This window comes from Dasypus novemcinctus, chromosome 12 (assembly GCF_030445035.2).
Source record: "Dasypus novemcinctus isolate mDasNov1 chromosome 12, mDasNov1.1.hap2, whole genome shotgun sequence".
Taxonomy (NCBI): domain Eukaryota; kingdom Metazoa; phylum Chordata; class Mammalia; order Cingulata; family Dasypodidae; genus Dasypus; species Dasypus novemcinctus.
In genome coordinates this window covers 18793461-18804907 of record NC_080684.1, presented here as the reverse complement: position 1 = coordinate 18804907, position 11447 = coordinate 18793461, and the positions used below count along the sequence as shown (strand labels likewise).

Here is an 11447-nt window from a genome sequence, read left to right as displayed (position 1 = left end):
TATTTTACCTAGTAAGGACACCAAAGAGAATATTTGGAGAATAATGAGAATAAATAATCCCACTTCTTTGTGTTTTCAGGATTGAAATAGCTGTTTAGCTCATTGCTTTCCTTCTATTTGGACTAAACTAACCCCTCTCTAATACCTTTCACTTTATTTCTTAACTCATCACATCTGGCATTGTGTAGAGCCAGGAAGGTTAAGTTAATATGAACTTATACAATGTCTGGCTACATACAATACTGCCTTGATTCTCCATTAGCCTCTAGCATTTTTTTTTCCAACTACAACCTGGCAGATGCTTCCTCAGTGTTCTTTCAACAGCTGCCTTCACCTCCTTGTTCTTCAGGCTGTAGATGACGGGATTCAGCATGGGTGTGACCACACTGTACTGCAAGGAGAAGATCAGTTCCAGGGGTGATCCTGAGGTTGGCATGAGATAGCGGAAAAAACCTGAGCCATAGAAGAAACTCACTGCTGTAAGGTGGGATGAGCAGGTGGAGAAGGCCTTGCTTCTGCCTGATCTGGAGCTGATGCTCAGGATGGTGGCAATAACACGGGCATAGGATAAGAAGACCAAGAGGAAAGTTCCCAGCCCATGCAGCAGAGAGGAGCAGAGCAAGGCAATGATATTCCTGGAGATATCAGAGCAAGACAGAGGTAAGAGAGAGGGCAACTCACAGCTGTAGTGGTGGATGATTTGGGCCTCACAGAACACCAAGTTCATAGCTACGAGGATGTTCTGGAGGGCATCCAGAAAGGCCAGTACCCATGATCCCCAAGCAAGCTGCAAGCACAGCTCTTTCCTCATCACCTGGCCGTAGAGCAGGGGGTGACAGATGGCAGCATAGCGGTCATAGGCCATCACTGCGAGCAGACAGCCCTCAGTCCCTGCCGTGATGAACACAAAGAAGCCTTGAGTCAGGCAGCTCCTTACTGAGATGGTTTTTGTCTCAGACAGAAGATTCTCCAGCATCCTGGGCACAATAACTGAAGAGAAACAAAGATCCAAGAAAGAGAGGTGACTTAGGAAGAAGTACATGGGGGTGTGGAGGTGAGAATCAACCCTGATCACCAGTAGCATCATCAGGTTCCCTGACATGGTCAGGAGGTAGATCACCAGGAAGAGCACAAAGAGCGGAGCCTGGAAGCGGGGGTCAGCAGACAGCCCGAGGAGGATGAACTCCGTGATGGTGCTGTGGTTCCCCAAGGCCATTTGCAAAAGTGATGACCTGAAAACAAATCCAGAAAATCGTGGCACTGAAGTTTGTTATATCCTACAACCAGTTCATACATTGCATTGTTCCTTTTTTAATAAAACTATTAAATGACAAATAATTTTTGCATCCTATTCTGGGCCAGGTTTTATATTAGACAATTTAAATGTATTGGGGAACAAGGCAGGTTCTCTTTCATTTTATCGGTCTGACTTCATTAAATAAATATAGAGAGAGACAAGGAATTACAAAGCATGCTCTCTTCCATTTTTATCGGTCTGACTTCATTAAATAAACATATAGAGAGACGAGGAATTACAAAGATTGCAACTGGTGCAGTGAGGGTTCTAAAAGTAATTTGGGAAGGGGTTCGTAATGTCTTAACATTGAGGTATTTGTGCAAATATATTTAGAAGTCATTTTTAGATTTTTACCGAGTCAAGTATATTTAGAGAGCAGTGCATTCAAAGGTAGAAATGATTGATAAATGGAATATTTCTGAATATGTAGGCCCTCGAGTGTGAATGAGCTGCACAGTGTGATCACTTACAACTAAGCATCAGACTTGGTTCAAATCCCATCTCCATTGCTAATTAGCTGTGAGACCGTATCACCTCAGACCCTGCTCTGTCTCAGTTTTCTTGTCTGATAAATGAACTAATAAAGTTTTTGTGAGGATAAAATATAATACATATATTGTATTTGGAAAAATACCTGCTCAATGTGCTCCATTATTATCAGCAACAGCATAATCATCTCTCTTATTACTTCAGGTTATAAGTGTAGGCAGATGTCAGATGATAAATGTTCATGCAGCTGATTCACTGGTGGTAATTTAAAGTTGCTGCTATTGTTGTTTCCAAAAGGAAGTATAAAGAAATCACCTAATGATTACTAAGGTAGCTGAAGACTGACATTTTGAAATCACTCTGGAGCATTTCCCTTCTAGTGTTTTACCATTTTGCAATCACTGAGGGTAATTTCACTCAGAAAGTCAGGACATGTAACTGTCCTTGAAGTGAGGAGCATCCACACTTGAGAAAGGAGAAAGTTGGGATTCAGAGTCTGCCTTTAGCACTTGTCCTGATATTGTTTTCTGTGATGGATGTATAACTATCTCAGGTGCACAAAGGTCAGCATACATGAGTGGGCATCATGCCAGAACCCAGGGCAGCTGGGATGGACACCCCTGTCAAGAACAGCACCTTCTGGACAGCTCCCCAGACAGAAGGAGAGGCGGAGAAGTTGGGCAACTTGTCCTCTCAGTCCTGTGACAGTTCAGTTTGCCAGGGCCATTTGCTGCTCATCTCTGCCCCACAGGATGTAGTCTCACCAATCTTTCCCAGTCTAGAAAGGCTGCTTGAAACATTCAGTCTTGTAAATATCTCCATTGCGCACCTGTCTGATCTGGATCCTTAAATTCTGTTCTGAGTATCCAAGCCCCAAGTCCCTTTCTTAGGTACAGATTGTTTCCTGTACTTACATTCTACGTTTATTGCAGGCTTCACATCTCCTTTCTAATATTAAGGTGCCTAGTAAAACAGTGTTATCCATAATATTCAACTCTGGCCTACCTAGAGCCTGTTCTTTAGGGATCTCTTAGAACCCATTATGGTAGCCCAGCTAGTTCCTGCTTCTGGATGGATAATCAGCCCACAAGACCTGGTTATCGAAGGTCTGCCCCAATCATAGCTACCTAGCCAAGGGACTCCTGAGTCCTTAGTTATCAATTCAGCATTGGGTATACCTGCATCAGAGCCCTTCCCATAACCCAAATCCTGATTACCTGGGTAGTGGGTCCAGCAAAGGTACTGGCTGCCAACGGAGGCTGCAAGACTGATTTAAATCTGTTTTCTCAGAAGATAAATGAACTGGAGAATGAAGTTTTCTGCATTCTGCCACATGGACAACTTCATAATGTCCTGTTGATAATTAAATGTATTCCTGTATTCTACACTAAAAATGTGAAATAGTCAAAGGACAATTCCTTCTTTCAAATGGTCTCAAATCCCATCACCCGGGCCATCTTTTCACTTCCATTTCCACATGTTCCTTTATACATGTCTCTGCCGCTCATAGTACTATCTGGTCTAACTTTCCTCAGGGGAGTTATATTTAGGCAGCCTATGTACTAACTACCTGACATAGAAGCTCAGAGGAACATCAAACTGCTATTCCCAGGAGTCAATATTTGAAGTCAAACTTGTCCTTAAGAACCTCAGCATCTGAACTCAAGAACTTTGGCAAATTTAAATTTGTAGGCTTTCTTACATGTTGCCTTTGGACTACTGGGTTAAAGGAATGGCCACGATTCATTACATGAGAACCTTTGTTAGGCTAGAGGGAGTTAATAGAACACAGATTAGGCTAAGAGTGATGTTGAGTTAGTTGCTAAATTGAAGATTGCATAAGCAAAAAAAATCAGAGAACTCAATGATTTGTCTACACTGCCTATTGGGTTCCCTGTGACGTGATGGATCCGTATATATTCAGACAACATAATGTCTACGTTAAAGTTTTATTGCTCACAGATTGAGATAAAAATTAGGTGAGGTTTTGCTTAAAAAGAGATCATGCTCTTGATATAAAGCCAAATTTCATAGTATTTATTAAGATGAAAGATAAGATTATCAATAATGTCATCTCAGGATAAAAGTCATCTTCCATTACAACTATATAGGAAAGCAAAGAAATAAATTTCTAAGAGGATTGGAAAGCTCCAATTCACTTGTCTAGACCAACACTTACAATAGGAATATCTGTGACAATGGAAATATTCTATATCTACTCTGTTCGATACAGTAGCCACTAGGCACATGTGATTAATGAGCCCTTGAAATGTGACTGGTGGGCTGAGGAACTGCATTTTAAATTGTATTTAAATATAATAAAAATTAAATTTAAGTAGCCATATAATGTTAGTGGCCACTACATTGGACAGCCCAGCTCTAGCCCATTGATTCGCTATTGGACATCTGTGTAAAACTAAAATTCTTATTTTTATTACATTTATTTCTTTGATTATAAAAGTAATACTTATAAGTATATATAATTCAACTTAAGAGTGTTTTATATGAATCATTTATGCTGTGTTTTATATGAATCATTTATGCTGCACATTGTGTCGTTTTATGTGTGTGTCTAAATGTACCTGCATATGAAGAATATGAATAAAGTATTTATAACTCATCTTTGAAAGGACAGTGTTATATATAGTTTTTACTACAATCTTCTAAAAGAGATTCTCTGTTTCTCTAATGAACATCTATTAAAATAAGAAAAAAGGTGTTAGAATAACAGGAACACAAGCTCAAGTTAAAAAATAGAAAAGCATAGATAAAATTTTAAATCCTCTATTTGTAACACTTAGATAAGAATATTCTGGTATTGCGGTAGTTTTTCTTTAAATCTGTCTGTCTATCTCTCTAGCTATCTAGCTATCATCTATACCTACATATCTATCTAATTTCCCCTTCAAAATTGGTTACTTCATCAAATCTCAAAGTATGAATAATAGACCAGAATTTATTAGCATCATCTGGGAACTTATTAGAAATGCAGACGCTTAGGTCCCATGCTAAACTTACTGAATTTGGATCTGCATTCATTTATATGCATATGCAGGTATTTCATATGTGCATTAAAATTTCAGAAAAAGTGGATTGCAGCTTACATATAGTTTTTTATTTTTTACTTAGACTTTAATGTATAGATTTCCTTATATTAAATACTTTTATAATTGTGACTTTGAAATAAATATTATATTCAACATCATTATTTTAACTAAAACTAGTAAAGACTACATTTTTCATTGCTATCATGAATAATATTATGATAAACAGTTTAGTGCTAAAATTTAATGTAATCTCTGATCACTTCTTTAGACGGAGAAATACTGGGGGAAAGAATGTGAAAGGTCTTGATATATAGTACAACATAATTTCCAGAAATATTAAAATAGTTTATATTTTTGCCTAATACATATGCATATACTAATCTTGTTTATTCACATCAATGCTGTATGTCAATGGTATACTTAAATTTTAAAACTTATTCACCTAAAAATATATTTTATGTTATCTTACATTTTACATTCACTGGAGAGAATACCTCTTGCATATTTACAGGATAATTCTATTTCTGCTACTGTAAAGTCAGTATTTTTGTCTTTTGTAAACATTTCATTGATAATTTCTTCATTTTGAATAATTTATAAAATCTTACACATTGTGGTGCTTTGTTATGCTTGTTGCAGTTGTCTTTTTTCAGACTATTTGATATTTATTACATTCATGATAATAGATTTTTTCTTTTTAAATAAACTCTACTGAGTTATTTTGGTACAATTAAATGTAACCTTTTTAAGTTTATTGTGAGTGAGGTTTGACAAATGTACACACTAGTGTTACCATCACCCCAAGCAAATTAGAGAACTTCCTTCACACACACACCCCTCCACAGAACACTGATTATCTGTTCTTTGTCACTGTGCTACTCAAAATTTGAAGAATTCTAAGATGACCTCAATGACCCTTACCCTTGAATGAGGGTGGGACCTGGGACTATCATGGATGTTACTCTCTTGATGCAAAAGTGCAGGGATTTCGTGCATGATATTGGAATCTAATCACTATGACTTTGGGCTCATCAAAAGAAAGAGTATCCTGGGTAGTTCTGATAATGGGGTGAGCTATGTTATTTAGAGGAGGACCTCAGTCCTTCCTAATGAGAGAGATTCTCCTGCTGGTCTTGAAGAGACACACGCTGCCATGAGTTCTACACTAACAAGGAAAGGACTTCTGCCTGCAACCATGGGAGCTGAGGAGGGAGCACCAAGCTTCAGGTGAGACAGCCCAACCGACACCTTGACTGCAGCCTTTTGGAACCCTGAGCAGAGGGCCCAGCATGGTTGTGCCCAGACTTCTGACCTATGAACACTAGGAAATAACAAATAGGTGTTATTTGAAACTGCAAAACTTGTGGTAATTTGTTACATGGCAATAAAAACTAATACGGTGAGTGTAAATCAGTTTTGCCAGCAGGTCATAAAAAAGGAATCAGATGTATGTTACTGAGGTGGATTGAATTATGTGTCCCAGTTTAGACATTTTCTTGGTCTTGATATGCATTCCTGTGTGTGTGAATTCATTATAAGCAGGACCTCCTAAAGAAGTTATTTTATTTAGGGCATGTCCCAACTGAATGAGGGTGGGCCTTCATGTGGATTCCTGGAACCCTTTATAAACAAAAGAAATTCAGGCATATTCGGAGAGAACCAGCCACAGGTAGGGCCAGAAGCCAGAAGTCAACAGACCTGGAAGAGAAAGGAGAAGACATTGCCATGTGAGGTGAGGCAGCTGGCAGCCAGCTCCAGAACGTTAGAGACTTTGGGGAGAAATGACCACCTACTGACACCCAGATTTTGGACCTTTCCTACCATCAAAACAATTGTACTAGTCAGCCAATGAGGTGCTGATGCAAAATACCAGAAATCTGTTGGCATTATAAAGGGTATTTATTTGGGGTAGAAGTTTACAATTACCAGGCCATAAAACATAAGTTACTTCCCTCACCAAAGTCTGTTGCCAAGTGTTGGAGCAAGATGGCCACTGAAGTCTTCAAGGGATCAGGCTTCCTCTTCTCCTTAAAGCTCCATGGTCCCAGCTTCTTCCAATATCAGCTGTACACTGGGATAAGTCTTGTCTGTATCCTGGGGCCCCTCTCTCTGGGTTCAGCTGCTCAGCTCTCTCCAAAAGGTCAGCTGTGGACTATCAGGCTAATGGCATGTCTCTCTTCCCAGGACCTCTGTTGTGTCTATGGAGCTATCTCTAGTCCTCTGTGTTTTTCTCCAGTGTGTTTACTTCCTGGGGCTCCAGCCCTAAACACCAATTTTCTCTTCTGCCTTGTACCAAGGGGACATGGTCTCAATGTCCTACTGACATGGCCCAATTAAAGCCCTAGTCATAATTTAATCAAGTAAAAGTGAAATGTCTGAATTCAATACAATCTAAGGGTATCGCTACCTTAGAGGAACAGACCAGTTTACAAACATAAAATAAGTATTTATTTTTGGAATTCACTAATAATATCAAACTGCCACAACCATGAACAAGTAAATTACATTTTTTAAGCCAACCCATTATGTAGCATTTGTCCTAAAAGTCTGGAAAACTAAGACAGTACTTGCTTGTGGCTGAGTTTCTTTCTCTTAGGTAAACAAGTTTGAGATATATCCATGGTTTTGAATATGTCAGTAGTTTATGCCTCTTATTACTTAGTAATATGTCATTATATGGCTATATCACAGTTTATTGATTTGCCTCTTCTTGAACATTTGGATTGTTTCCCAGTTTTGCTGTTATGGTTAAAGCTCCTATGATCTTTTGTGAACAAGTTTTCTCTGGGTATATGCACAGTAACTGCACAGTAGTAGAATTGCTGGGTCATATGCTCACTGTGCAGCTAACTTTATAAGAACTCATCCAGCAGTTTTTCAAAATGACTATATCATGTTACACTAGACCACAATGTATTATCAGTTCTCAACCTCACCCAATATCGGTATTATGAGTCTTTTTTATTTTAGTCATTCTGGGAGAGTGTGAAGTGGCATTTTCCCATGGTTTTAATTTGCAATTTCCTGATGAATAATGATAATGAGAACTTACTGATCTGTATGCCTATTCTTATGAAGCATATTTGCCATAGTTTTCTTTTTTTTTTTGCCATGTCTTTGTCTAGTTTTGGTACTAGGTTTACTATGGCTTCCTAAATCAGCTTGTGCCTATGCTCTTCCTTGTACATTCTGAAGGAATTTTCCTAGAGTTGATATTATTTCTTCCTAGTATATTAGATAGAACTCAACAGTGAACACATTTGAGTCCAGAATTTTCTTTGTGGAAATGGTTTGAATTATGAATTTGATTTCTTAACTACATACAAGTCTATTCCAATTTTCTGTTCTTTATGATTAATGTTGGTATTTTGTCTTTAAAGGAATTTGTCCATTTTTTAAAATTAGTTGTCTATTTTATTAAATTGTGTTTAATAACCCAATTTTTAAAGTTCAGTGTTTGAAATATCTTGGTGATATTCTCCCATTCCTGTTTTTTGGGGGGAAAGGGAATTTATTTATTTGTTTTTCTTCTTTTCCTTGATTCATATGCCTCAAGATTATAAATTTTATTGGACACTGTAAAGAATCAAATCTTGACCTTGTTATCTTTACTATATTTTAAATATCCATTCTTAACTTTATTATTTCCTTATTTTACTTTGAGTAGAATTTGCTCTTCTTTTTTAAGCTTCTTCAGGTATAAGTTTCATCATTGACATTAACTTGTTCTTTTCTAGTGTAAGTTGTTCTTTTCTACTATAAATATTTAAAGCTATTAATTATCTTAAGCCCTGTTTAGGTAAAAGCACAAAATGACATACATTGTGTTTTCATATCACTCATTTAACAATATTTTCTAATTTTCAATATGATTTCTTTTGTAACTTCCTAGTTATTTAGAAATGTATTGGTCTGCTCTCAAATATTTGGGAGTTTTTCAGACATCCATAGGAGTATGGTTTCAAATCAATCCTTTTTAATCAGCAAACATTCTCTGCATGATTTCAAGTTTTGACCTCTATTGCCACTTGTTTTGTGGCACAGCAATATATGTTCTTATTTGGTGAACCTGAAAAATAATAGGTATTCTGTTGTTCGGGGAGTATTCTATTAATATAAGTGTCACTGGCCAGATTGACTAGTAGTGTTTTCAAGTTATCTGTACTTTTACTGTTATTTTGTCTACTTCTTCTGTCAGTTACTGAGAGAACATGGCTGACATCAGTTATAGTTGTAGATTTTTCTATTTATGCTTTCAGATTTGTGGTTCTTCATTTCTTTCAAAACTCTGTTATTTGGTGCACACAAATTTAGAATGGTTGTGTCTTCTTGATTTACTGGCCTTTTAACATGGTAAAATGTCCTTCTTTTTTTTCTAGTAATGTTCCTAGTCCTAAAATCTATGTAGCCACTTCAGCTTTATGATATGTGATCACATGGTATATCTTTTACAAATGGTACCATCCTTCACTTTTAACCTAAGTGTGGTTTAATATTTTAAGTCAGCTGCTTAGAGACATTATATAATTGATTTTTATCCAGAGAAATATTCTGTACTTTCTTTGATACCTTTTATTATTTTTCTCTCTTCATTGCACTGACTATGAAATCCAGTATGCTGTTGGGACACAGTTGCAATGTGTACATCTTTATCTCATTTCCAATCCAAGGGTAGTTTTCGATATCTCATCATGAAATGTGAAGTTCTCTATGTCTTTCCTTTTTTGTGGTAGATATCCTTATCAGAGATGGGAAAACTCTATTAATTACTACTAGGCAAATAAAATATTTTGGAAGAAGTATTGAGTATAATCTAAACTTTTTTGAAATAAGATTATTTTTTGCTGTGAATTCTGCCAGTTTTGAAAGTTTAAATGCCCTGGGTTATGATATATTTTTCTAGCACTGAATTTCATTTGAAAATTTGACTCCATGTTCATGTTAGATGTTGGCCTTTAATATTTTTTATCTATGTCTTGTCGAGTTTTGGACTAAGTTTATGTTAGTTTCATAAAATGTATTGAGAAGTGTCCACTCTTTTTTCTATTAGAAAACAAATGTTGTTTCTTCTTACACATTAGGACTAAATCATTAGTAAAGGCCTCAGGGTCTGGATTTCTCTTTGTGCAAAAGTTAAAAATTATATGAAATATATTTATTTGGTACCTATAGCATAATTCAGATGTTATGTTTCTTGTGTGCATTACAAGGTGGTTATTCCTCATATTCATTCATATATTTTTAAGGTTGGATTATATCTACCATCTTGCTAGCTGTTTTTCATTTGTTCTGTTGTTTTATTTCTTTTTGTATCTTTTTTCTGTCCTCTCTTGGTTTAATTGAGTGTTTTAAGAGTCCTTTATCACTTTTATTAATTTGGTAAATATATCTTATATTACTTTGCTAAGCTGCCAAATGCAGATAACATAAAATGGGTTCGCAGTTTTAACAGTGGGAATTTATTAGTTTATAAGTTTACAGTTTGGAGACTGAGAAAAAAGTTCAAATCAAGGCATCGTCAGGCTATGCTTTCTCCGCATAGACTGGCTGCTGGTGATTCTAGACTCACATTTCAGAGCACATGGAGACATCTGCTGGTCTCTCCCTTCTCTTCCAGGTTTCTTGCTTTCAGCTTCTTGCTTCTGTGTTTTTCTCTCTCTCTCTGTTTGAATTTTGTCTTTTATACTAGACTTAGTAAAAGGATTAAGGCCCACCTGACTCACACGCTAACTGAATGACTTAATCAAAGGTCATACTTACGATAGGTTTATACCGACAGAAATGCATGAGCTTTAAGAAAATGCTTTTCTGGGATACATACAGTTTCAAATCACCACAACCCACACTCTGGACCCCAAAATGAAATGTTCTTTCCATATGCAAAATACCTTAATTCCATCACAATACCCCCCAAAACCTTAAGTCATTTCAGAAACAATGTTTAGTACAAAGTCTCATCAAAATCAGTTACAGGAGTGATCTGTCCTGGGGCACAATTCCCCTCTTTCTGTGGATCCCTGAAACATATAGAGCAAGTTATCTGTTTCCAAAGTACAACAGAGGATAGTCATAGGAAAAACTTTACCAGTTACAAAGAGAGAAATTGGAAGAGAAACAGGGCTCATTGGTCCCAAACAATTCTAAAAACTGCAGGGCGAACTCTAGAATTCAAGGTGTGAGGGTCATCTATAGAAAGTTTTCTCCTTGAGGTTTGATAGAGCAGCATCTCCAACACTTCCAAGTGCCTGCCATGCTCTCCCCAAACACTGGGGTGAAGGCTCCAATTTCTTCATGCATTGGGGTGACAGCTAGTCTCTTGGCTCCATCCTCATCAAGTATTGGGGTGGTGGTTGGACTATTGGCACACCCTCAGACATCTGAGAAAACTAGAGTGGTAACACTCTTCCTGAGCAATGGGCAGAAGGCCTATTCATTCCAAACTCTAGGACATACTCACACTTCCCACACACATGGGTGGTTTTGCTTTCCTAGGCTGAGAAGATGTCTTCAGTCCAGACCTCAGCTTCCATGATCTTACCCTCAAAGGGGTTTTACCTTCAATCATCCCTTTTCTGTCTCTTTTAGTCCTTGATGGCTGTGGTTCTGTTCATCTG

The 11447-nt window shown here is 37.2% G+C and overlaps 1 protein-coding gene across 1 annotated transcript; it reads right to left on the bottom strand.

The window, feature by feature from the left end:
• Nucleotides 1–265: 265 nt before the first annotated feature.
• LOC101425444 (olfactory receptor 8S1-like) lies at nt 266–1216 on the bottom strand. Its single transcript, XM_004484436.1, has one exon. It carries the CDS (start codon nt 1214–1216, stop codon nt 266–268), a length of 951 nt encoding a protein of 316 aa, XP_004484493.1.
• Between the last annotated feature and the right edge of the window lie 10231 nt (nt 1217–11447).

Bases quoted from the DNA above. Each gene is read 5' to 3' on its own strand.
- LOC101425444 (XM_004484436.1), bottom strand. From the start codon at position 1,216: ATGGCCTTGGGGAACCACAGCACCATCACGGAGTTCATCCTCCTCGGG.